The sequence below is a fragment of the Humulus lupulus genome, chromosome 6 (assembly GCF_963169125.1).
Source record: "Humulus lupulus chromosome 6, drHumLupu1.1, whole genome shotgun sequence".
NCBI classification, from domain to species: domain Eukaryota; kingdom Viridiplantae; phylum Streptophyta; class Magnoliopsida; order Rosales; family Cannabaceae; genus Humulus; species Humulus lupulus.
The window spans coordinates 212,897,344-212,925,036 of record NC_084798.1 but is presented as its reverse complement, the minus strand read 5'-3'; the positions used below and the strand labels follow the sequence as shown (position 1 = coordinate 212,925,036).

At 34.8% G+C, this 27,693-nt stretch overlaps 4 protein-coding genes and 1 long non-coding RNA gene across 7 annotated transcripts; 3 read left to right on the top strand and 2 right to left on the bottom strand.

Annotated features, from left to right (window-relative positions):
- The first annotated feature begins 334 nt into the window (after positions 1–334).
- On the top strand, positions 335–2,672 carry LOC133785978 (receptor-like protein Cf-9). Its single transcript, XM_062225188.1, has 3 exons — positions 335–443; positions 1,051–2,038; positions 2,621–2,672. Exons 1-3 carry the CDS (start codon positions 335–337, stop codon positions 2,670–2,672), a joined length of 1,149 nt encoding a protein of 382 aa, XP_062081172.1.
- Positions 2,673–3,159: 487 nt separating this feature from the next.
- Positions 3,160–3,732, top strand: LOC133785976 (receptor-like protein 9DC3). Its single transcript, XM_062225187.1, has one exon. It carries the CDS (start codon positions 3,160–3,162, stop codon positions 3,730–3,732), a length of 573 nt encoding a protein of 190 aa, XP_062081171.1.
- A 1,616-nt stretch (positions 3,733–5,348) lies between these two features.
- LOC133784462 (uncharacterized) lies at positions 5,349–5,830 on the top strand. The gene is made up of 3 exons (XR_009871354.1): positions 5,349–5,485; positions 5,560–5,624; positions 5,709–5,830. It is a non-coding gene; the product is annotated as an uncharacterized LOC133784462 (long non-coding RNA).
- A 2,042-nt stretch (positions 5,831–7,872) lies between these two features.
- On the bottom strand, positions 7,873–13,916 carry LOC133783171 (ABC transporter C family member 1-like). 3 transcript variants are annotated; one of them, XR_009870788.1, is made up of 6 exons: positions 13,183–13,914; positions 9,861–10,042; positions 9,064–9,178; positions 8,898–8,978; positions 8,696–8,720; positions 7,873–8,089 (listed from the first exon to the last, which is right to left on the bottom strand). XR_009870788.1 is itself a non-coding variant. In XM_062222714.1 (6 exons), the coding sequence occupies exons 2-6, from the start codon at positions 9,909–9,911 to the stop codon at positions 8,084–8,086; spliced, it is 243 nt and encodes an 80-aa protein (XP_062078698.1). In that variant the 5' UTR covers positions 9,912–10,042; positions 13,183–13,914; the 3' UTR covers positions 7,873–8,083. The 3 variants fall into 3 exon arrangements, 2 of the variants coding, with proteins under 2 accessions (XP_062078698.1, XP_062078699.1); XM_062222714.1 differs by having other exon boundaries at positions 9,064–9,143; XM_062222715.1 differs by lacking the exon at positions 8,696–8,720 and having other exon boundaries at positions 9,064–9,143; positions 13,183–13,916.
- Positions 13,917–17,579: 3,663 nt separating this feature from the next.
- On the bottom strand, positions 17,580–20,794 carry LOC133783170 (receptor-like protein 7). The gene has a single exon (XM_062222713.1). The coding sequence runs from the start codon at positions 20,715–20,717 to the stop codon at positions 17,664–17,666; it is 3,054 nt and encodes a 1,017-aa protein (XP_062078697.1). The 5' UTR covers positions 20,718–20,794; the 3' UTR covers positions 17,580–17,663.
- Between the last annotated feature and the right edge of the window lie 6,899 nt (positions 20,795–27,693).

The following is a 27,693-nucleotide window of genomic DNA, read 5'->3' as shown; positions in this document are numbered from 1 at the left end:
AAAAAGAATGTCAATTCAGAGTTTTACATGTTCTTTTACTTTCTTTATTCGATTAAAATAATTTATTTAAATTAATTATTCGTCATTCAATTTTCGTAAGTCAAATAGAATAAATTTAAGGGTATTGGCATTTGGTAAACAATCTCTTTAAAAAAAAAATGCTTCATTACTTGATTGCAATTGTGTATATTTTTCATAACAATTAGTAGATAGTGAAATCATTAAAGTGAATATATATTGTGCACCAATCCAAAGCGGCGGCTCAGTTGGTAAGGGCGACCTTGAGGAGGTAATTCCTCACAGGTTCGAATCCCCACTGAGCCAATATTCCGTAATGGGCCACTGGGGCAGTCTCCGGCTAAAGCGATGGGGTGGGTCCAATAGAGTGTGGCATCATCAAAATTGGTGCGCCTCTGGGCTTTGTCGCCATCGTTCAAGTGTTGGTAATACCGCTTGGCACCAGGGCCTCCAGGGATTAGTGGGGGTGGGGCCCCTGATACCCTGGGTATCAAAAAAAAAAAAGTATATATATATATATATTGTGCACCATGCAACTAACGTTGGAAAGTCCTTTAGACATTTAAAATGTATCTGGAGCCCAATTTTATTATTTCTACACCACATAATACTCATCCAAATTAGCATTCTTCTACACCACATAATACACGTCCAAATTAGCATTTAGACACAAGAATTTTCCAACTCAAAATATAAAGCGTAGAATATTCATATAATTGATGATATGATCAAGTCATATTGTTATGTCCCAATCAACAATGATAATACTTTAGTTTTACTTGAAAAGACTTTGACAAATTCATAATTAATTAATATGTAATGAAAATTCAAAGCCCAAAAAATAAATGTTGAAAGAGCCAAGTAATAGATGTATTATATTATGCCATAAGAGTCGCCATTTGTAGCAAATACTTTGTTGCTGAGGGAATAGAACCGCCCTTCTCCAACTCAAGACCTCATTCAAATTTGTTGCTGATGGAAGTTTGAGTTGAGCTCGTTTGAACAAAAATGGAACTTCACACGATGCAACAGCCTTGTGGAATGAGAAAATTGATTGTTGCACATGGGAGGAAATTAGTTGTGATGTTTTTGGCAATGTCATCGTTTTAGATCTGAGTTGTGGCAGCCTTCAAGGCACTATAAGCTCCAATAGCACTCTCTTCAAACTTCATCATCTCAAGGATCTTCAACTTTTTGGTAATGATTTTAGAGGCTCCTTTATTGTATCAGAATTTGGTAAGTTCAAGAATATGACTTTTCTTGATCTAAGCGACTCCAACTTCAGTGGTCAAGTCCCTTTAGAAATATCTCATCTTTCCAAATTGGTTATCCTAGGACTTGGTGGACCTAAGCTCGATGGGTATTTGAGGTATAAAGTCATGGTAGGAGAAAATACCTTTAAAGCACTTTCTCAAAACTTGACCAGCTTGAAAGATTTCTCTCTAAATGGTATTGATTTGTCTTCTATCCCACCAATGCTCTCTTTCAAAAACTTCTCTTCTTTAACGGGTCTGGATCTCAGGCAGTGTAAGCTGCATGGGAAGCAACTAGAGAATATTTTCCTATTGTCGAAACTCCAATCTCTTTTTTTACGAGAGAATGAAGCACCAAATGGATCTTTTCCAAGATCTAATTGGAGTAGTGCACTAGAGTATTTAGATATCTATAACAACACCTTCTTCATTGACCTACCTCTTTTATTGAAAAATATACCAAAATCTTTGTCCATTTTGTATTTAAGTTTCAGTAACTTAGTTGGTCCACTTCCAGACAACATTCATTTTCTTGCTGGTAGTGCTCCAAACTTCATTGGTTTGGATTTATCAAACAACTTACTCAACGGGACAATACTGTCGTGGATATATGCCATACCGTATTTGGAGGATTTATACCTTAGTCACAACCAATTCACTGGGGAGATAATTGGTGGCTTTCAAAGTCCAAGCCTTCAACGTTTGGATCTTTCATCAAACAAGTTGAGTGGTACTTTGGAATTGGAAAAGCTTTTAAATTTCAAAAGGTTAGTATATCTTGACCTTTCCTCTAATAATATTTCAGTGAATTTTGGAAGCTCCAAAAACTATAGTCTGGATGTGGAATTGTAATCCACAGTAAAAAGATAAACTAACATACTGTTAGTAGTTAAAGTTAGTTAGTGTGCATCAAGGTTATTTTAGTCATTTTGTTCTCTTTGACTTAGTTATAAAAGGGGCTCGGGATACACATTGTTCTGTACTGTAATTCATATTGAATTAGTGAGTTGAGAGCCTAGATAGAGAGATTGTGAAGCTGTGAAGAAGTGTTCAGCCGATTGACTTCAAGAAGATCAAGAAAGAACTCGAATTGAGTTCTTGGAGAAGTTTGAGACTAGTGATGCACCTAACATTGTTAGCTTTGTAATTTCATCTCTTAAATCAATAAAAGAGACTACTCAGGGGAGTGAACAGGAAGTAGGTCCTTGGTTTGGCCGAACCTGTATAATTCTTGTGTCTTTGATTACTTTACTGCATTATTGTTCATTGTTATGTTTTGCTAACTTTAATTGCTGTAGCATTACCTTAGCAATTTTATTGTTTGATTGTTTCTTGCATTATTTTGACAGTTTTATTAGTTATTGCATTGGTGTTTGTGCATTGCTGAGTTCTGTGTTGTAGGAAATAATTACAACACTGGATAATCTCGAGGGATTATATCTGTCTTCTTGCAACATTACTGAGTTCCCACACATTTTAAAATCTTCAAAAATATTATCTGGCTTAGACCTCTCCCATAATCATATTCAAGGACGTGTTCCTAAATGGTTATGGGAAGTGGGAAACAATTCTCTAACCAACTTGACTCTCTCTCACAACTTGTTAACACACATAGAGCCACTTCCATGGAATGGGCTAAGATACCTTGATCTTAGCTCCAACTTGTTTTCAGGAACTCTTCCAATCATTTCATCATCAATTCTATGGTTCTTCTCAGTAGCCAAAAATCAATTTGAGGGAGAGATCTCAACTTCCTTTAGCAAAAAGACATCCCTTGCAGTGCTTGATTTATCTTCTAATAATTTGAGTGGCATCATTCCTGAATGCATGGGAAAATTTAGCAAACAGCTTTCAGTCATGAATTTTGCTAGGAACAAACTGTATAACAATGACCATGAAAGGATATGAGTTAGAGTTGGTGCATATCCAAACTATCCTTGTAAGTCTTGATTTCTCCTGCAACAATTTTATTGGAGAGATTCCAGGGTTGCTTGAAAGGCTTAAGTCGCTCAAGGGCCTCAACATTTCTCATAATATGTTAAGAAGTACCATATCATCATCGCTGGAAAAGTTGACTAACCTTGAGTGGTTAGACCTCTCTGTTAACAAGCTAAGTGGGAATATTCATTTGCAGTTGACCGATTTAATATGGCTCGAAATCTTAAACCTTTCAGAAAACCAATTCGTGGGACCAATACCCAATGGTAAGCAGTTCAATACTTTTAGCAATGATTCATTCAAAGGAAATTTAGAATTTTGTGGTTTTCCACTGTCCAAACCATGCAATGAGGAAAATGAAGGATCAACCATGGAGCAAGAAAATGAATCGGACGATGCAAATAGATTTACTTGGAAAGTTATGCTATTAGGGTATGGATGTAGCTTTGTGTTTGGGATCTTCATAGGTTATATTAATTTTTTCTCAAATGGAAGAGCAATTTTGTTTGTGAAGTGGTCATAGTAGAGCAATGTTATTTATTTAGATTTCAATATATTTAGTTTCATGTTGTAATAATGTTCATGTTCTAGTTGTAGTTTTTGTGTTTTTACAACTTTACTCTGTTTTTCCTTTTTTTTTTCTTCTTTTTGTCTTTATGGGTGGAATTAATTTATAAAATAATTCTTTGGTGTAAGTTAGAGTAATAATTAGTTAGTTTTTGTAAACAAATGTTCGCTATCACCAGCATTTTGTGTCCTCTCATGACCGATGGAAAATCTAAATTGGGCTTTGACTACTAATTCTTTTTTCTCTTAGCTCAAATGTTTTTTTGAACTTTGTCCTATTTTTCTCTGTTTTCTTCTGTTTATAACTTCAAAGTATGAACATCATTTCTCAAATAATCTTTAATTAATTATTCAATAGTATTAGATTTCTCGAGAAAGAATGAATTGAAGAATTGTATTGTATTGACTTAGCTTATTAAAGAAGGATCAACCCCTTATATACAATCAGTAGAGTTAGTTACAACTAAAACTAAAGAAATTGTTAAGCTAAAGCAATAACGAACCTAACAACTTAATAGACTATGTCAATCACTAATAACTAACTAATACAATAGCTACTCCTTAACAGCCCCCTCAAATAAACTTAGTGTGGATAAGGAAAACACAGTGAGTTTCTCTTTCAAATCTGAGTAATGATGGCAGGAAATGGGCTTGGTTAAACAGTCGGCAACTTGATCAAGTGCGCGAGCATGCTTAAGCAAAAGCTGATGCTGCAGCACCTTGTCCCTAACAAAGTAGAGATCAATTTCTATGTGCTTGGTTCAAGCGTGGAGGACTAGATTCGCAGCAAGCATAACTGAGCTTAGATCGTCACACACCAATTGCTAAAAATACAAATAAATAGAAGGGGTGTAGAAGAAGTAGAGGAGAAGAAAAATAGTACATGCAAGTATAAAGAACAAAGAAGAACATGAAGAAAGAAATAAGAATAATAGTAAATAGAAAACAAAGTAAAAATAACAAGAACACTCTAACACTCACACAATCAAAGTGTAAAATAGTGGGGATCACCAAAGTGTCCAAAAGCTTATTTCCCTCTATTCTCTAAGCACTAAGGGACTCTCAAGTTTGGAAATAAGAATTATCAAGCATTTTGGTGTATTTTCCAGTCAGGTCATTTGTGTAATAATCCATAATTTTATTTTATTTTATTTATTGTGTGTTTATGTAAACAGTATTCTGTGAATTTTTTTTATTATTATTAAGAGTATGAATAATAATTAAAATAATATTTGGTGAATATTATTTTAATTAAAGAATTGTGAGTTGATTGCTTTAGACCATAATATAGAGACTTAGATGTAAAATAAATCTAAGATGAATATCTTATTCAAAAAATTTAAGTATATGATTTTATGTGTTTGGAATCCACATCAAATGTTATAGTCATTTTAGACTAAGATTTTATAGCTTATTCACGAAAAGTCTACGAATAATTCAGGATAAATTTTACGGGAACAAAGTTATGATTTTTATTTTTGATAAGTGTACAGTGTGATCGGCTGCACACACATATTGGAGGGAAACATAGTTTGTATAGCCATGGCAGTTTTTAGAGGTTACCATGGAGGGAATTAGAACCGTTGTTTTCCTCATTTGTCTCAGCCATCTAACCGTGAGGGAAAAACTGAGAGAGATTAGAGAAAGAGAACACATTGTGTTCTTGTAGTGCACGACCACTTCGGGTCCAAGAAGAAGAAGAAGGTAAGGTGAGTCATTTATTTGGTTTTTCCTTGGGTTACAGACCTTAGACACGTTCTTAGAACCTCTGTTTTGATTGTAGAAGAAAGCAAGAGAAAGAAGGGAGTGTTAATGGAAGTTCGGTACAAGAATAGTCAGAAGAAAAACGTAAGTCCGAACCTACTTTGCATTGATTTTTCTCTTAGATTCTGAGTACCAAATTCATGTCAAAAGGTTTTGTTATGTTCATAGCGTTGTGGACTAAGTTGAGGAGAAGAAGGAACCATCAATAACCGGCCACAGTAAGAGGTACAAATTCATAGATTTCCTTCGTAGTTTACGGTTCCGATTTTTCGTTTTCATTTCTTAGGATGGCTATGAAATTTGTGGGGCGTTTTATATAGTTTTAATCTGTGTTTAGGGACTAGAAACTTTCATTAAGGGTTTGTGAATGGTTTAATATGATAAGGCTTGAAGTTTGGGGGTGTTTTGGTGATGGGTGATGAGTGGTAGAGGCGGATATGGAAGTTTGGCTCCATGGTCGACGTGGGAAGGGAGGAAAGGCCGGTGGTGGTGATGGGGTGGTTGTGGTGGCCGAGAGGATGGTTGTGGTGGTGTAGAGGAGAAGCCATGATTGCCTTGTTGTTGAACCATGGGGTCGGGCAAGACTTGAGGGGAGAGGCCGAAGGTGTGTGTGAAGATAGTGACCATTGGTGGTCACTTGTGCATGTAGTGGTGTGCATGTGTTCAACTGGTCACAAATAGTTACAGATTTGTAACCAAAAGGGACTAAAAGTGGTATTTGGCCCCAAAACTTTAGAAAGTTACTGCAAGGTTTGGGATCTGGTACTCTAAGATCAAAATCTTGTTATTGAGAATTAAGGATAAAAATTCTCTAGTTAATTGTCCAAGTATAATAATTTATTACAAGCTAGGCTCATGAATTATTATGTAAGCTTCAAGAAAAATTCTAAATGTGGGAGTTAGTTTCAAAGTTTAGATTTGATGACTTAGAACCTACGAAATATTTTGAAGGACTTAGAAAATATTTTAGGAAGTACAATATTACCAATTTGAAGTCTCAAGGTCAAGAGGTGGGCTCGGGGCTCGTGAATTGGACTCAAGCATCGGAAAACAGAATTTTAAGAAATAATTAGAGTTTTGACTTGAAATTTCAGACATAGTTTAAGATAAAATTATTATCGGAAAATAATAATTTTCTAAGTTGATTTCAGGATTTTGAGAAGGGTATTATGGTCATTTTATCCCAAGGGCTCGGGTTTGGGCTAGGGTCAGGAATTTCAGTTCTTGTTTTTAAATTCCCTTATATACATTTAAAATCTTAGTAAGCATAAACTAAGGCATATTGTCCCAATATGATTATAGAGTCTAAACGCGATCGGAAATACTCGCAAAGACATAATTCGCGAAAGGTAAGAAAGGTAAGGAAGTATACACCAAGAGTAACTTAGCTTGTTGTGATCTTAGTGAATTGTTTGCATGGTTGTATGCTGCCAGTTAAATTCTAGTTGTTATATATATATATGTATATATGTGTGTGTGATTATATGACTGGATGTGCATAATAGTACCCATCTATCAGGTTTGAATTTGCTTAGTACAATAAAGTTATCATGAATGCAAATGTGCAATATTTGTGATTGTCAAGGGAAACCTTGTGAGGGCAGATCCCATGCAACTGTGTGGTGGGGTTAGCCGCCTTGTCAATAAAGTCATCGTGTTTTAGCGAAGTGTACCCCTTTGGCACGGGAGGTGAGTATTCTCTGGGCCACGGAGGCCACCCGGGGATCATGACCCCACAGATAACTCAATGGCTCAGTTACAAGGGAAACCATGTGAGGGTGTATCCCATGCAGTCGTGTAGTGGGGTTAGCCGTCAAGTCAGTAAAGTCATCGTGTTTTAGCGGAGTGTACCCCTTTGGCACGGGAGGTGAGTATTCTCTGGGCCGCAGAGGCCACACGAGGATTAAGATCCCACAGATAACACGATGGCTCAGTTATATATTTTCAGTATGTTATGCAATACTTTGACTTATGTGAATATGTTAGACGTATTGCTCAGTTTACAGTTTCCAGTTGTGCATTACCATTATATTATTATTTATAGTCAATTATATAACACATTTCAATACTTATAAATTTGTATTATATTAAACTTTAGTATAACACATTTTTTGTGTTATATAATGAAATTTACATAACAAAATTCTTTACTTATAAAAAGTGTTATTGTAATAGATATTATAACACATTTTTTGTATTATTTTAATATTTAGATAAGTTTAAATTCTCATTATATATTCATTTATATAACACTAATTTATTCTATTATTTTTTTATTTATATAATTAAAATTAACTTTCTAATATATACTAGCATCATCAAATGAACTTGATTTTTAAATAACAAAAAGTAAAAACATTCAACATTGTATTAACAATCCACAAATTAGTTTAAAACATTCAACACTGTTATCAACAACAAAATGTTAATTAAAGTAGTCTTAAACATTCAACATATTAAAAAATTACTACTTTCAGCACAAAATATTCTACAGCTGACAACACAAAGTCTTCAAAATTAAGTATCATTTTCTATTTCGCTTGTCACATCTGCAAAATAAACAAAGAAATATTTTATTATTATTATCTAGCATCACAAATTACTTCAAGAAAAATGCTATGGAAATTATTTCCAAAAGAGGACACCACATACAATATAATGAATTCACAACTACACCAAAGCAAACAAAGAAACCAAACACTATACTTTTTTTTGACAATGGTCACATGACCTTTTATTATTATGTAAGTATGACAAAAATATGAATTGTCACTACCCCAGACCTAATTTTTTTTGTCAACAATAAAATAAGGGGCCAAAACATGATTAGAATAGTAAAATGAGATACTTGAAAGTTAAAAGGGCCAAAGTTAGAATGGTAGTGCATAAAAAAACAGGGGCAATGGAGACCCGAGTATATCCACAACAGCAAAAAAAGCCACAGCCAACAGCAGATCATAAAAAGTTCTGTAATGCTCTTTTTTAATGCAAAACGAATGTCTATAGTATACACTTTTAAAGTCTATATGCAGTATGCACCTTACAAATGAATTATTTGCTAATCCATGAACAATTTTAAAAATCTTAATGGAAGTTTGCCTGAGAACTAATGAGACAAGACAAGGGGAAAAAAACTAAATAAATAAATTCAATACCTTCCAAAAGCCTCCCCACCAAAACCTATATAAAAAGTTACAAGAGACAAAAAAAGTAAAAGGGAATAAGACGCATGTACAAAAAGTATCATAAGAAACTCAAGTTAACATAGATGCAATTCCATTCCAGCCATGTACTTAATAATATTGTCTGTTCCTTATAAAGTCTATAATACAAATACATATTTATATGTATGCTTACCTTCCTCCAAGGCTACTGTTTAATGCTTTTAACAGCCATGGCTTTGGCTTCTGAGATTCTTTAACCCAACATTCTTGGAACCTGCAAAAGGTATAAAAATAATGATGTAACCTTTATCAGTTAAATTCTATTGACAAGAAACTATAAAGTATGAATGACTGCATACTTAGCATTCAGTGTTTCTATTCTATCCCAAGTATCTAACTTCCACACTTCCTTCTCTGATATTGGTCTTTGATATGCACGCTGCATAAGGGGATTCATCCAACCAAAGAATGTTCCTGGTAAAAGAAAACACAGCCGAGATATGAATTAATAAATACAACATGAAAGAGGAATGATCAGCAGATGCAAACAACTGTAGGACAGATGAAGAAAGAATAAGCTCTGCCTCACTGTATATTTTACTCCATAGAGAAGCAGAAATTAGTTCAAAATATGTCATTTTATTGAAATGACATTTAATCACTCCCTTATTATTATTTAACATCAAACCTACATCTCAATGGTTTAAAACAAATTTGAAAGTACATATTTGAAAAATGGTTTATAATAAAATTTTAATATGAAAAGAAAATAAAACTACACAACCTCAATGATAATACATAGTACATACCCCTATAGAAAAAAGAATAAAAAAAAATAGCATTGTCAGGGTGAGACTACATTGGTACACATTTCAGTGGGTTAGTATAGCCCAAATACAAGTGCACCATTTTGGCAGCCGAACATAATTGTCCATATCACATTCTGGTAGTATCTCATCCTCATATTTAAGCAAAAATGCACACCTCACAAGTAGTAGAAAGATAAAGATATACTTATTTAAAGTGACATGCATAAAAGAAGAGTAAGTAAACTACTAAATCTTACAATGGCAGCTCCTCTCTTAAAGACCAACCTCTTCTCCCTTAGTCAAAATAAAAACATGTACTTTGTGAGAAAGGATTTTGTTAGACATACCTTAACTTGGAAGACTGCTCCTAATGTCGTTCTACTTGTTGGGACCCACATATGTAATCAGTGGTACAGACTCAGCAGCATTTTATGTATCATCAGTGGTGCGTTCAGCAACTTCAGTGGTGTGTCCAGAAGCTTCTTTTTTTAGCTTGTGGCTGTTATATGCAGCTATGCCTGCTATATGGCTACATAAAAATATATTCACAATGAATATCTTTGTTACTGTAACATTCTAGCGCCATTTAACTTCACTAGAGTTTCTTTCAATAAAGCATATCTATATATATACATATAGTCATATATTTGTCTAATGTACAGGGGCCTATTATGAACAAGATCAGACAAGGCTGGAGAAGCAAGAGAAGGAAAGATAAGGGTGAAAAAAATTTGTCAAGCCACGAAGGACCTTATTCTTCATTTCTTTAAAATAGATATAACACTTTTGGATGTTTCAGGGAGATAAAATATTTCAATCTCATAACATGTTATAATACATACTTTGACTCTGAATTCAATAGTACCCAGAGTTTTATTTGAATTAAATCTGCCATTATTTTTATAATTTACCAAAGATATGAGACAGGAGCTATGGAGTGGAGCTTGTTATCAGTGGAAAAGAGAAATCATTATGAACTAGACAACCATGTATTTATTAGTTTACATCCCCCTTTACCCTTTTATTTCATATCTAATTCTTTACTTCATATTTAAATTTACAATTTTGTGTTTGGTCAAAGATGTTTATATATATAATCATAAACATATGGTTCTGTGCATATAAATATAATAACATAATGTAAGAAGCAATAAAAAGCACTACATATGCTTGTGTGCATATAAACATAGCTGCATGATGTAAGATATATATAAGATCCAATGGCCTAGAATCTAGATGACACTCATATTATATGTGTGCAAGGCAAACATGTGATTAGGCTTGCTAAAAAAGAATCAATAAAGAGCATAAATGGTTGTGCCAATTCATTAGTCTGAAGTAGTTTTAGAGATTAAATAAAGAGCATGACCTTGTATTCAGACTAAGTCCAACAAGCCATAAGAAACTCATAAAAGAGAAACACAAATCGAACACCACAATAAACTAAGCTACAGAAATCAGCAGCAGAGTGTGCTTTATGTTTGAAGCACTGCCAAAAAAAAACAGAGAGAAAAAACACAACAGACTAAACTTGGAAGTTTGATTAACCAATAATTCTGGACCAAAATCATTGTCAGAGAAGGATCCCTTCTAGTTATAAATCAAAGACTATTTTGCTACATCAAGAGAGATATTGACAATCCCTTTAACACAATCCAAACCCAAACACAAATAGAGATATTGACACCTAGAATAAACAACCAAACAAAAAGCTAATATTATATAGGTTTTTCTTACTTTGTTTTGGAATCATTTGCAAATGGCTTGGTGTGGAAAAAAGGTCCCTCAGTTGGGTGCCTTTTCCATGTACAGTTCCCTTAAAGAAAATCAGCATGAAACATGCTTGATTTGATTATGTAAAGACAATATAGTTGACCTATTTTGTTCCGAAATCAAAGTCTTATATTGTTAGTAGACTAGCATTGGCAATGAAATTATATAGAATTTAAGATAAATGATGATGTTAATAATTGAATTTGGAACCAAAAAGTGGCACATATCTAAAAACAAACCAGTTTCATAACTCAAAATTGGGTCATCTTTACCAGAACACAGGCTAGATTCACCTTGATTTCTCCTACTTTAGCCCCAAAATCAACTTACATAATTGTCAAGAGAAAATAAATATCTATATAATAAGTACTCAAGATCATCAAAGTTAGTCAAATGACAAACACAAAATACCTGTTAAGGTCAAGTATGAGATTCTGGGTATTACTATAAACCACTAAATAAAAACTACTAGTTAACAAGTATATTATTTTCTTTTATAAACTCTCTCTCTTTTTTTTCTATCATAGCAATAAGTAATAACAATAATGATAATATTACTAATACTAATATTCTTAATACATAATAATTACAAACTTTTCCATAAAATATGAGCAAAATGAGAGCTGAATAAAATGACTAAAAATCAATCAAAAGAAAAAGAAAACAGAGATAAACCATATACACATGTACATACATACATACAATGTGTAGTGACTAAAACATATTAGTATTATATTTAACTAAATACCAATCCTTATATGGCTGAAACATGAAAGTTGGAAACTTCCAAAAAAGAAAAATGTATGAATAAAAGAAGCTGTCACTATTGCACAAGAAAATGTTGGCATGTAGTCTTATTTAAAACAAAGAAAAAATATATGAACGAAAGTAAAAAAAATGATAGTCTTTCTACTATCACTCTATAAATAAAGCCATATGCAGAGTATAATAAATTAATCAATTATTCATTAATATGACAACTTTTAAAAGTAACAAAAAAGATAGTCTTTCTACTATCACTCTATAAAACAGAGCATAATTTGATCGTAAGTTGATTGAAAAGAGCAAAAGATATACAACAATTAAACCTGCCCATTTGAACCATATTACACATAACTAATGGTAAAATTTACCATACTAGAGAAATCAAACTTAAATTCTTATTACACATAACTACATTATGGTAGAACTTAAGTTTATTGCAGTATTTCTTAATACTAGATATGATAATCAATTAGTGAACCTTAATATGTAACATCAGCTGCAAAAATAGCTTAGAAAAAACTTGTTAAGAGCTTACAAAGAGATTCAGAATGTGGTATTTGATTGTATCAAATAAGCAACATTATCCCTTTCCATAAATATTCAAATAAGCAGCTATATTTTAGGCACAATTTTAGGACATTCATAAACAAAACGAATTAGATTTGCATGGAATACTTCAATGTTTAACTTGAAGACATGTCTGACTGGAATTGAATTTTATTTGCCATGTTTGACCATGAAAACATGACACAAATATAATTTGCACTAGAACTAATGCACGGGGGATTCAAGTAAGAAGAACTAAAGTGGTTATAAAAGGTTTCACTAATAACCTACCTGACACATATTAAGTCGTATCTTTTACCTAAGAACTCGTCCCATCATCCCCAAATTAAAACTCATTGTGAGGATCAGACACAAACATTGTTATATCCATCTGTATTATAAAATACATGCTACAAGAACAACTAAAATACTATTAACAACAATTTACATTTGACATTTTAACATATCACTGGCAGGAACGCCTACTGCAGCTGAAGTTCCCTCAAATCACAAGTATATTCCCAAAATATATGATATTCAAATATATATAAACAATGAAAATAGAATAAAAAAATATTTGATTACCTCACTGGACCGAGAAGTAGAGATGGACTGAGCTGAGCGATGACGATGGAGGAAGAGAGTCGTCGGGTCTTCCCTGTTGAGAAACTGGATGGTGCAGAAACCGAGCTGGGTTTTTAACAACGACAGAAGTTTGGGAGAACAAGATTGGCACAAGACAACTATGACAATATGGAAAGAAATGTTTTTGCAAAATGGAAGCAAATTTATATGCTTTCTAGGTTAAACATAAACAAACCAATAGCAACTAGCATGTTAAGGTATTAAAATTTAAAGGTTCATTGAAAAGCAAATCTTGACAACATCTATTTCATATTCATTCCTGATATTGATTGTTTGCAATATGAAAGACTACTGAATACACATATATTTGCCTAGCATAGTCTTGCAAATTAAATACAAGCTTTTCCTTATTCCAAATAACTAGTCAACTTAGATATGAGGAATTAATTTTTGGCTTAAAGACTAATGACCAATGCAATTTTCATATGCAAGCTTGAACCATTTGAACTACAATAAGGATTGTGTGTGTATATAATTAGTAATGCTAGTTCGAATCATACTATATTGAGAAAGCATAAAACTCATGGCTATTAACTATGAAACTAGCCAAAAATGTTAAGCATATTAACATAAATAATGCATCACACCACATGCTTAAGAAAGTATGAGAAAAGTTGTATTTTGACTTAAACTATTTGTAGTGATTGAGAGTCAAACCAAAAATTAAAATATATATAATATAAATATATATCTATATATATATACATTTATTAAAGAAGAGCATGATACCAAAGGGTCTATGCTAGATATATATACACAACAAAAGCAACAAATTTGACATTTACTTATACTAATCTCTTAAGAGGCTTTTTAACAAGCAAATTATGTGCAACCAAAATATATATATATAGATTGATTTTAGAAGAAAGCAAGAGAAAGAAGGGAGTGTTATTGGAAGTTCGGAACAAGAATAGTCAGAAGAAAAACGTAAGTCTCAACCTACTTTGCGTTGATTTTTCTCTTAGATTCTGAGTACCAAATTCATGTCAAATGGTTTTGTTGTGTTCATAGCGTTGTGGACTAAGTTGAGGAGAAGAAGGAACCACCAAGAACCGGCCACAGTAAGAGGTACAAATTCATAGATTTCCTTCGTAGTTTACGGTTCCGATTTTTTGTTTTCATTTCTTAGGATGGCTATGAAATTTGTGGGGCGTTTTATATAGTTTTAATCTGTGTTTAGGGACTAGAAACTTTCATTAAGGGGGGGTTGTGAATGGTTTAATATGATAAGGCTTGAAGTTTGGGGGTGTTTTGGTGATGGGTGATGAGTGGTAGAGGCGGATATGGAAGTTTGGCTCCATGGTCGATGTGGGAAGGGAGGAAAGGCTGGTGGTGGTGATGGGGTGGTTGTGGTGGCCGAGAGGATGGTTGTGGTGGTGTAGAGGAGAAGCCATGATTGCCTTGTTGTTGAACCATGGGGTCGGGCAAGACTTGAGGGGAGAGGCCGAAGGTGTGTGTGAAGATAGTGACCATTGGTGGTCACGTGTGCATGGAGTGGTGTGCATGTGTTCAACTGCTAGTTACAGATTTGTAACCAAAAGGGACTAAAAGTGGTATTTGGTCCCGAAACTTTAGAAAGTTATCAGGTACTCTAAGATCAAAATCTTATTATTGAGAATTAAGAATAACAATTCTCTAGTTAATTGTCCAAGTATAATAATTTATAAACAAGTTAGGCTCGGGAATTATTATGTAAGCTTCAAGAAAAATTCTAGATTTGGGAGTTAGTTTCAAATTTTAGATTTGATGACTTAGAACCTACGAAATATCTTGAAGATCTTAGAAAATATTTTAGCAAGTACAATATTACCAATTTTAAGTCTCAAGGTCAAGAGGTGGGCTCGGGGCTCGTGAATTGGATTCAAGCATCGGAAAACAGAATTTTAAGAAATAATTAGAGTTTTGACTTAAAAATTCGGACATAGTTTAAGATAAAACTATTATCGGAAATAATAATTTTCTAAGTTGATTTCAGGATTTTGAGAGGGGTATTATGGTCATTTTACCCCAAGGGCTCGGGTTTGGGCCAGGGTCGGGAATTTCAGTTCTTGTTTTTAAATTCCCTTATATACATTTAAAATCTTAGTAAGCATAAAGTAAGACATATTGTCCCAATATAATTATAGATTCTAAACGCGATCGGAAATACTCACAAAGACATAATTCGCGAAAGCTAAGGACAAGAGGTAAGGAAGTATACACCAAGAGTAACTTAGCTTGTTGTGATCTTAGTGAATTGTTTGCATGGTTGTATGCTGCCAGTAAAATTCTAGTTTTTGAATTTGGGAGTGACAATAAGAGAAAATACATTATATATTTAATGTAATATTAAATATTATATGTGAATTTTAATTTAAGTTTCTTGCTAGTTTAAAAAAAAAACAATTTGTGCTAATTCACAGTAGATTATATTATATGTTTAATATGGTATTATTCTAATAAGTGAGTTCAAGTTTAATTAAATTTTATTTAAGTTATAAAACGTATGATTTTATTATTTTTAAATAGTTATCATTGTAAAATATCTCAAAAATATCATATTTTAATTTGATTAATTATTTATTATTTTAAAATAATTATCATTGTAAAATATTTTTAAAATATCATATTTTAATTTGTTTAATTAATTATAATTTTTAAATAATTATCATTGTAAAATATCTTATTTTAATTATTTATTTATTTTATTTTATTTAAGTTTAACTGTTTAGAAACTACCATTAAATATAAGAATATTCTGTTAAATATAAGAATATTCCATTAAAGTTAACATTAAAAAAATTAAAAAAAACCGTTAAAACTAAGAATTTCCGTTATCTACACACCTATTATATAGAAGAGATATATGTAAGTCACGAAGTCTCTTTCTTAAAACTTTTTTTAATAGCATTTTAAAAATATATATGTCCCAAATAATTGTTCACCTTGAAACATTTGACTTGGGATCTTCATCATCATTATAAAATGGCAATGCATTATACACTCTAATCAACAGTATATATTTTTCAATTTTTGCCGTTAAAAATGAGAGGAAGAAATATGAACATGTTAATTTTTTCTAATATTCATTTATAAAAAATATTCAAAATAAATATGTAATTTCTCATCAAAAATACTAAATGTAAAAAATAAGTAATATTTATATTTATGTCTTATAGTACTATTACATATATGCTTAGATAAACAAAATATATTAAGTGACAAAATAAATAAAAGAACGAAAATAATAAATTTAAACACATAAATATTTTTTTGTTATAATTTTTAAAACATAATTGATAGACTAATTTAAATACTTTAATATGAATTTGTAAAATATATGATGATAAATTATTGTGGCTCATTTATTACTTTTTTATTTTTATTTTCAGTTTATTTATCTTATTTAAATGACTTTATTATTATTTTTAATTCATGTAATTTGTTACTTTAAAACTAACAATGTTATAAAACAATAAAAAAAAAAAAAAAGTGTAAAATCTAAATGGAAACCAACGGTTTCATTAGATTCATAATTATAATATATAAAGATAACTATATTACATGAGATAGTATAGTTTTATTAAGAAGCTGGTAATAGTTTTACAAGGCGCGTCCAAACCATAAATTAATATTTTTTATTGTATTAGCTCTGTATTTTCTTTTTCTTTTTTTAAGAAACATCTGTTTTGATCGCCATTTGTGAGACTTTTATGAGTGTGTATATATAGAGAGAGATCAAAAGGAAAGAAAAAAGAAATGAGAAGTGACTAACAATGTTTATGTAATAATAAGTATAATTTTGAAATTCTCTCGATATCAAACTGTACAAAAGTTGAGCAAAACTTACATAATAATAATAATAATAATAATAATAATGAACCACAATAAACTAAGGGCCTGTTTGGCATTGTTTTCTGTTTTTTGTTTTCAAAATTTTGTTCTCAGAAATGATAACAGAAAACTATTTTTGTAGTTTTCAAAAAATAAGAGGTGTTTGGTTAATGTTTTCTAAAAACAATTTTTTAGTTTTATTTTTTTTTAAATCTTAAATAAAAAAATTAACAAATATATTTACAAAGAGAAAAATATTTTAAAAGTTTGTAATAAATAATGAGATAAAATAATTTGAAAGAAAAAATGATGAAAAATAAGAAGTAAAGTTATGAAAAAAAATTTGAGAACAACAGAAAACAACTTTTTGTTGTTCTCAAAATTTTCTGTTTTTTGTAACTTTGTTTTTAAAAATTATTTTCTGAAAACAATGCCAAACACCCCCACTTGTTTTCAGAAAACAGTTTTTAGCTTTTAAAAACAAAAAACAGTTTTTTAATTAAGGTGCCAAACACCCCCTAAGCTTTTTGTAAGTTAAACATGTGATTTATTTTAAACACACCTACAAGCTCTAATACACTTTAAACAAAACATTAAAAATTTGCAAACTAATGTCTTGTCCCGATTCCACCATTTTGACGAACATTCCGCTTTGATCTTTTCCTGAAAAGATGCCACTGTTTTGCTTTCATTTTTTTGACAAGCCCATCAATTATATTATCTTTAAGGACCATGTATCCCACTGAAATTCCTATAACCATTCCGCTTCCATATCCCATCAACACAATCTTCCAATCAAATCCATTCACATGCTCCTCATCTCCTTCTTGTTGAGACGTTGAAGATGATGGTTGGTGTGCCATGTCCTCGTTGCATGATTTAGATATTGGAAAACCACACAAACCTGAATTTCCATTATATGAATCTTCTGTGAATGTATCGAATTGTCGGCTACGAGGTATCTGTCCCTCCAATTGGTTCATAGAAAGATTTAAAAACCCGAGTTGATTTAGATTTGATGCCAATTGCCATAGAATCTTCCCAGTAAGCTTGTTAGAGGAGACATCTAACCCTTCTAGATTGATCAAATTTCCTAATGATGGCGGGATATTACCTGTCAGCTTGTTATGTGACAAATTGAGACTTTTCAGTGACTTGAGCTTACCAATCGACTTTGGAATCTTTCCTGTGAAATTATTTCTTGACAAATCAATTATTACAAACATGTTATGAATTTTCGCCAACTCGAAGATGAATCCTTTTATTGCCACTGTCACAGAATCTTGATAAGTATTGTAATCTACAGACACTTCCATGTAGTTAAAGTAGCTTGAACTAGCATCCTCCATTCCTAAAAGTTTCCCAAAAAATATTTTTGGCAAAAGACCAACAAATTCATTTCCAGAGAGATCTAAAATTCTCAATTTTGGAAAGGGAAGTTTTAGCTTGGGATTTCTTATTGAACCTTGAAATCTATTAGATCTCAAGATAAGAACTTGGAGCTTCGGAAGAGATTCTAACCATTGGGGAAATGATCCATCTATTTTGTTGTTTCCAATATCTAAGAATTCCAAATTTTTACAGTTGAGCAAAGATTTTGGCAATGTCCCTCCCAATTGATTTTCATTAAGATTCAAAACACTTAAAGGGTTTCCTTTTGCAAAAGATGGAGGAATGGTACCTTGAAACTTATTCATATGCAAATCTAGAACCACGAGTCTTAAATTTCCAAGACATGGAGGAATTCTCCCACTCAAATTGTTATTTGACAAATCAAGGAGTTCAAGCCTACTGAGATTGCAAATCAATGGTGATATTCCCCCAACCAATTTATTGTTTGAAATGGAAAAGGATGACACTCTAGGAGGTGGAATTGGAAATTGACCTTGAAGTTGGTTGGAGCGAATGTCAATGCACTCTAGAGTCCTCCAAGGAATTCGGTCTATTTGAGTCAAAAGGTTGTGAGAAATATTTAAGAAATATAATGAATTCATACCCATATTCAATAGCCATTTGGGAACACTTCCTTCAATTTCATTGTTGGAGAGGTCCAAAAATTCTAAATTTTCTAAGCTTCTTAAGGAATATGGGAACTCCCTCATACCACATGAAGACAAACATAATTGAGAAAGAGTGTTGGGAAATGTATCATTATTATTGTTGGATACCAACAACAAACTATTATCAGAAAGATAAAGAGTTTGAAGCTTTTTTAACTTTGAAAACTGGTCTAATTGCACGACACCACTCAAGTTGATTGAAAAAAGTTCTAAAGAAGAAAGATTGACTTGCTGAAAAATTGATCTTGGAAAAAAGCCTTGTAAGTTATTAAAAGATAACGAAAGAAATACCAAAGAGTTATGTTGAAATTCTTGAAGGCTACCGCTAAATTTGTTGGAACTTAGATCTATATATTGTAAAGATGGAAGGTAATATATCCAAGAAGGTATCGTCCCATTGAGCTCATTTTGATATAACTTCAAAGATTTTAAATTCAATGGAAGAGAACCCACTACTTGATGTTTGGAACTGACACACAAAGATGAATTTTTTGTGGAGTTACTACAAATTTCTGGAAGTTGGCCTATAAGATTATTCCATGAAAGATCTAAATCGATTAGTTGTAGATTTAAAATAGATGGCCATGGGATATAGCTACCAAAATTATTATTTGAAAGATCTAAGGAAGTGATTTGTGTGCAATTATCAAACAGTGAGGGAGAAAGTTTTAAGTAATTGTAAGCGTTTAGAGACAAAGTATGTAAATACTTCAACTTTCTACAAAGGTGAGGTAGATCTATCACGACTCCAACTCGAGAAAGATTCAATACTTTTATTGGGCTGCTCCAATTGTATTGTAGAAAAGAACCATTGAGATTTGGGTTGTAACTCAAATCAAGTTGTTGAAGGTTTGGCAAACTAAGAACATTTTTTGGAAGTTTCCCCCGGAATTGACTCCTACTAAGATCAAGAGATGTCAAAGAAGTTGAAAAATTCATAAAAGAATCAGGTGAAGTAGAAGACATATTGACACCACTAAGAAACAATTCTCTGAGATGTGTTAGGTTTGCTACAATTCTTTTCCAGCTAGGCGTCTTCAATTTCAAATAATAATTCCCACTCAGGTCAAGTGTAGCCAAGTTGGACAAGTATGACAATTCAAGAGGGACTTGGCCTGTGAAATCAGAGTAAGAAAGGTCAAGATGAATCATATTTGAAAACCTACCAAACTGAGATGAAAATTTTGATTCATAAAACTCATTATAGGAGAGAATAAGAGATCGGAGATGAGCAAGAGAGAAAAGTGTGTTGTTGGAGTGAAGAATTCCTTGAAGCCCACTGCATTTAAGGTCAAGACGGATGACATGACCCGTGACCTCATTACATGTGACTCCACTCCATGTGCAGCAATCCCTACTCATATCCCATGAAATTGTATTATTGGGACTAACTCCTAAATATTTCTTACATGATAATGTATAATTGAAGAAGGTAAAAGAGTTTCTAAAGTGGAGCAAAGCAAAGCTTTCGTAGTGATGGCACAATGGAGGTGGAGGAAGAGCAGGAAAGGGAGAAGATATGGATGATAAGGAGTTGGAAAGAGAAGTAACAGACAAGAAGAAGAAGAGAATGCCAGGGTTGAACCATGAAAAAAAATCCATTGTATTCAGCCAAATTGGAAGAGAAGCAGAGATTAAAATATTAATGTTGGATGAGTAGTGTGTGTCACATGCTATTGGATCATCTATATTTATAGCCACCCAACCCTCTTACAAAATACTTACAATTGGCGGACTGGTCTTTTGACTCTTTTCTATGGGCGAAATTTCTTTCATTATGGTCCCATCTTTTTGTTAGGCAGCCGACAGTGACGTTTACTTGACTAATCTTCACATGCTGACGAAATGTATTTATTATATAGTTTAGCATTTATTTTTTGGTTAGAATTATTATAGTTAGTTATTGCTGTTGCATAACAAATTAGTAAAAAAATATAATGTTAAAAAAGAAATGTTAGAAAATACTCACAGATCACATTGTCATGGGATTTTTTTTTAAATAATACAGTAATTACCTTAAATAATTATAGGACCTGTCCATATGTGCAGAGAGTCTACATCTCCTTTTTCTTATTTTAATATCTTAATTGACGGTCTATTTATATACATATATGTATATATATACACACACATAAAATTATTAGTCATCTCACTCTACTCCTGTAAATATATTGCAGTAATGTCTAGTATTATTAATGAAATTTATTTTTAAATTATTTTAGTAACTTTAAAATTTCTTATAATATGCTACGTACGGGACTGATTCCAGAAGAAGACTACATCCAAAACCTATATTTATTTTTATTTCTAGCTTTAAAACGTCAGAATTATATGCAAAAAAAAAATTATTAATATATATAGAGTCATGAAGCATGAATAATAGCCAATCGAAGTTCTAAATAGAAGAAAACAGGAGAGCGTAGTAATAATTTAGAAAGACTTATTACATTTTAGTCCGTTGATATTTATGATATAGTAGGCCTTGTTTGTTAAAAAATGATAGGGCAACATTACATTGACTTATAATAAATAAGAGGAAAAAATTATTAAATTATCATTATTTGTCTTTAGTAAATTATGCATATTTTTTCTTGTAATTTTATCTTCGTCCTATGTATGTAGTTGTATGGGAGAAATTTCACCATAGTTGATGTGGCATAGTCCAATAGACGAAAATAAAAGAGAACGTTGATGAGCTTAGTGCTCAATTGATTGTACAGTTAGTTGAGCACAACACTCAATTGATTCACCACATAGCACCCATGAGCCAAGGCCCAGCAAAAAAACACAATATAGCATGATATAATATCAACAATAGTCACAATAATCGTTCAGGATCAACAGTCCAAGCAAATAGGTGACAATATCCAAAAGTCACAATAATGGGTACAGCTCCCTCTAGCCATGTGACAATAGGGTCACCAGCGCTTAACTGATAAGTGGTTCTTTCATAAGTTTGATCAGGACAGGTGCATGGTGATTGGTCACCAACATAACCTTCCTCCCGACTCTAGAGTCGTAACTATGAACAACGTCCCCTAGCCATGTGACAAACAGTCACCGGGGTCATATACCATGGCTAAGTACATCTGGTCTTAGACCAGGCAAGCGCTTATAAGTTCTTCGACCTTAGGGTTGGTCCCACATTAATTCCATAGAGCCATTCAATGTGTGTTCATCGACTTTAGGGTCGGTCCCTGACTAGTCAGTGCCATAAACAAGTAATCAGCGTCCACTAGCATTTAATATGCAATCCATGTCCACATATACCAACCAACATGCTTCAATAGCAAACCATGCATGTCATATACCTATACAGGGTGCAACTATATTCATACACTGTTTTCTTACCTCTGGTTCAAGTGAGAATTATTATATGAACGACCCCTGAGAACGATCAACCTTTAAATTCCTTAACGGTCACCTGGTCATAACCAAAATATAGGATTCATCAATAAAAATGCTAACAGAGGGTTCCCAAACCAAAATCTAGCCTCCGGGACACCAAACACTATCCAACCGGGTACTAGGTTCAACCCCGAGGCCTAAGGTTTGAATCCCCAAGCTAAAAACCACATTTTGGCAAAAATGACCTTAAGGGCCGCGGCCCTCCCCTGCTACGCCGCGACGCGCCCTCAAACACAGAGGGCCCTCCCCTGCCAGACGCCAAGGGTCGCGGCGCACCACAGCCGCGCCGCGGCGCACAGCCCATACCAGCAATACGACCACACACGAACTCAGTTTTTCCCCTGTGTTTTTCCTCTCAAACCAGCCCTTCAAATCAACCCAAAACCTCTTCCAAACACTCATTTTTAAACCTCCAAACATCACCCATAACTCACCCTCATCAAATCCCAACCAAACCTACACAAAAGCTCCCTTTGATTCCCACTTTCTACATCAAAAATCATGAGCTGAAAACTAAAAGGAAAACAGAGCATAACCTGAGTTCAATGACCAAAACTCACCTTAAAATCAGCTTTGAGCCTCCCTCACCAGCTGAACCAAATCCACCAACCCAGCCTTTGAATTCCCTAGCTTGAATCCCCACCTAGAACTCAAAAACCTCAAAGGAGAGATGAAGAAGAGTGATGTACGGGGAAGAGGAAGAGAAACCCTGTTTTTGTTCTGTTTAGTCTATAACCTTCTACAGCCAACTAAAGGGTAATATAAATCCCTTCAAATGACCAAAATACCCTTAAGCCACCTAAAGCCTCTAAAACCATTTCAAGGGTAAAATTGGTACTTTCCGCTTAACCCGTTAATCATAATTAACGCTTCCCAATTCCCGCTAATCTCAATATCCTCAAACACCAATAATTCATATCCTGTTACCCTAAAATCCCCGGTAACGCTATAATCATTAAAATCACCCCGAGACTCACCCCGAGCCCCGAGCTCAAACCTGTTATGACCAAACCGATAAATCATGTTTAAAGATCGTCTCATGCCGAAATACTCGAACCAATCCACATTATAATGTGGTCTCATAATATATCTTTGACATACAAACAAGTAAACAATTATACCCTTAACGGGCCAAATTACCAAAACACCCCTGTAAACAAATGTGGACTCACATGCATGCATTTAACATCATATTATAATATAATTCTCATAAACATGCATAAACACATTTAATGGCATAATTAAACAGTTATGGCCCTCCCGGCCTACTAATCCAGCCATTAAACCATATTAGGGAATCCGGGGCATTACAATTATCCCCTCCTTACAGAAATTTCGTCCTCGAAATTTACCTGAACAGCTCGAGATACTGACTACGCATATTTGACTCCAGCTCCCAGGTCGCCTCCTCGACCTTGCTGTTCCTCCACAATACCTTAACCAAAGGTATTGTCTTGTTCCTGAGGACTTTATCTTTCTGATCAAGTATCTAAACAGGCTGCTCCTCAAAGGAGAGATCTGGCTCAAGCTCCAGATCTTCATAACTCAAAACATGATTCTCATCAGATACATACCTCCAGAGAGCGGATACATGGAACACATTATGCACGGCCAACAATGCCGGAGGCAAAGCTAGCCTGTAAGCCACTTGACCAATCCTCTCCAGGATCTCAAATGGACCTATAAACCTAGGACTCAGCTTGCCGTTTTTCCCAAACCTTCTCACCCCTTTCCATGGCGAGACTCTAAGGAAGACATAGTCTCCTACTTGGAACTCCACGTTCCTGCGTTTGGGATCTGCATAGCTCTTCTGTTTACTCTGAGAAGTAAGCATCCGAGCTCTAATCTTGTCAATAGCCTCACTGGTCCTCTGAACTGCCTCAGGACCTAAGTATCTCCTTTCACCTGTCTCATCCCAATGAATGAGAGATCTACACTTCCTACCATACAACATCTCATAAGGTACAACACCAATGGTAGACTGATAACTGTTATTATAGGAGAACTCTATCAAAGGTAGATACTTACTCCATGACCCACCAAAGTCCAGCACACATGCCTGCAGCATGTCTTCCAATATCTGGATCGTCCTCTCAGATTGCCCATCTGTCTGAGGATGATAAGCTGTACTGAACTTCAGTCGTGTACCCATGGCCTGCTGTAAACTCTTCCAAAACTTGGAAGTGAATGTAGGGTCCCGATCTGACACGATCAACCTAGGAGCTCCATGGAGGCGCACAATCTCTCTCACATAGAGATCTGCATACTGGTCAATGGTATAGGTAGTCCTCACTGGCAGAAAGTGAGCTGACTTGGTGTAGCGATCTACTATCACCCAAATGGAATCATGCTGCCCAACAGTCCTGGGCAAGCCCACCACAAAGTCCATTGTGATGTCTTCCCACTTCCACTCTGGGATATCCAGAGGCTGCAGTAACCCTACCGGCCTCTGATGCTCAGCCTTGACCTGTTGACATGTCAAGCACTTAGCCACGTACTCTACTACATCTCTCTTCATCCCCGGCCACCAGTACAATGATCTCACATCCTGATACATCTTCGTGGTGCCTGGATGCAAAGAGTAAGGTGTAGTATGAGATTCATCCAGAATCTCCCGCCTCAACGCAGTGTCTAACGGAACACATATCCGCCCTTTGTTCCTCAACAACCCCAAATCAGACACTATATAATCCCTGGATGCTCCAGCCAAGACATCCTCTCTAATCTTGATCAGCTGTGGATCATTACTGACCCTCCTTGATCATTTCTAGCAGTGTAGACTGTAGCGTAATATTGGCCAACTGGCCCACCAGCAACTCTATACCAGCTCTGGTCATATCATCAGCTAATTCCCTGGCTATCAGCCTAATATCATGAATCTGTCCCGGACCCTTCCGGCTTAAAGCATCAGCTACCACGTTGGCTTTCCCTGGATGATACAGAATCTCACAATCATAATCTTTTACTAATTCCAGCCAACGCCTTTGCCTCATGTTCAAGTCCTTCTGGGTAAAGAAGTACTTCAGGCTCTTGTGGTCTGTATAAATCTCACACTTCTCTCCATAGAGATAGTGCCTCCATATCTTTAAAGCAAAAACCACCGCTGCCAACTCTAAGTCATGAGTAGGATACCTCTTCTCATACTCCTTCAGCTGACGAGAAGCATAAGCTATTACCTTCTCTGATTGCATCAAGGCACAGCCCAAACCCTGATGAGAAGCATCGCAGTATATCACAAACTTCTCCTGGTCTGTCGGAAGACTCAGAACTGGAGCTGTAATCAACCTCTATTTCAACTCCTGGAAGCTGTTCTCACATTTATCTGACCACACAAACTTTTGACCCTTGCGTGTCAGCTCAGTCAACGAAGTAGTAATCTTTGAGAACCCTTCCACAAAACGCCTGTAATACCCTACCAATCCAAGGAAACTTTTAACCTCAGAAGCATTCTTTGGCCTTGGCCAATCTCTGACCGCTTCAATCTTTGATGGATCTACTTTAATCCCCTCCTTACTGACAATATGCCCAAGAAATGATACCTGAAACAACCAGAATTCACACTTCTTGAACTTTGCAAACAATCTGTGTTCCCTCAATCTCTATAGAACCAACCTCAGATGATGTTCATGCTCTGACTCTGTCTGAGAATATACCAGAATATCATCGATGAAGACAATCACAAACTGGTCTAAACAATCCTTGAACACTCTGTTCATCATATCCATGAAAGCAGCAGGGGCATTAGTCAATCCAAATGACATAACTAGAAACTCATAATGCCTATACCTGGTACGAAAAGCGGTCTTCGGTATGTCTCCTTCCTTGACCCTCAACTGATGATAACCAGAACGAAGGTCGATCTTAGAGAATACCGTCTTACCCTGCAATTGATCAAATAAATCATCTATCCTTGGCAAAGGATACCGGTTCTTAATTGTCAACTTATTCAGTTCTCTGTAATCTATACACATCCTCAGAGAACCATCTTTCTTCTTTACAAACAGAACTGGCGCACCCCAAGGTGAGAAACTAGGTCTGATAAAACCCAAATCTAACAGCTCTTACAACTGTACCTTTAATTCTTTCAACTCAGCTGGGGCCATTCTGTATGGTGCTCTAGACACTGGCTCCGTCCCTGGTGCCAGTTCTATAACGAACTCAATCTCTCTGTGTGGTGGCAACCTTGGCAAATCTTCTGGAAACACATCCAGAAACTCACATACAAGTCTAGTATCCTCTGGTCTCACTGGCACGACCTGGGTGGTATCAACCACACTGGCTAAGTATCCAATGCAACCCCCTTGCAACAAATCCCTAGCCCTCAATGTAGAAATCATAGGAATACGGGGTCCATGCACAGCACCAACAAATACAAAAGGATCCTCACCCTCAGGCTCAAAGGTGACCATCTTCCTTCTGCAGTCAATGGTTGCCCCATACTTGGCTAACCAGTCCATACCCAGTATCATATCAAAGTCAGTCATAACCAACTCTATAAGATCCACTGACAACTCTCTGCCCTCCACAATCACTGGCAAAGATCTGACCCATCTCCTTGATACAACCAACTCCTCAGTGGGTAACAAAGTACCAAACCCCACAGCATAGAAATCACAAGGTCTACACAACCTATCAATAACACTACTAGCAACAAAGGAATGTGTAGCACCAGAGTCAATCAATACATTATAAACGGTTCCAGCACTAAGAAGCTGACCTGTAACCACTGAGGGGGAAGCCTCAGCTTCTGCTTGAGTCAATGCAAACACTCGAGCTGGGGCCGAGCTGTCTGCTTTCCTGGGTTCTTCCCTTCTTGCCTTAGGGCAATCCTTTTTCAGATGACCCACTGCTCCACAAGAGAAGCAGGTCCTAGCCCTACACTCTCCCAAGTGATGCCTCTTGCATCTAGGACACTTAGGATAAGACCTCCAGGCTTCATTACCACCTGGATGACCCACAGAAATACCACGGGGCCGTCTATCAGGACCTGGAACTGGGAAGGTGTCAGGAACCTTCCTCTTCTGATCACTGGGGCCAACACCCCTACCAGAACCCACAAATGGAGGACCTGGCCTCCTGAAATCCCTTCTGGCTGCATTGTCACGCCAGAACTTAGTCTCCGCACTCTCAGCTGTGAGCGCCTTTTCCACCACCTGTGCGTAAGTAGTAA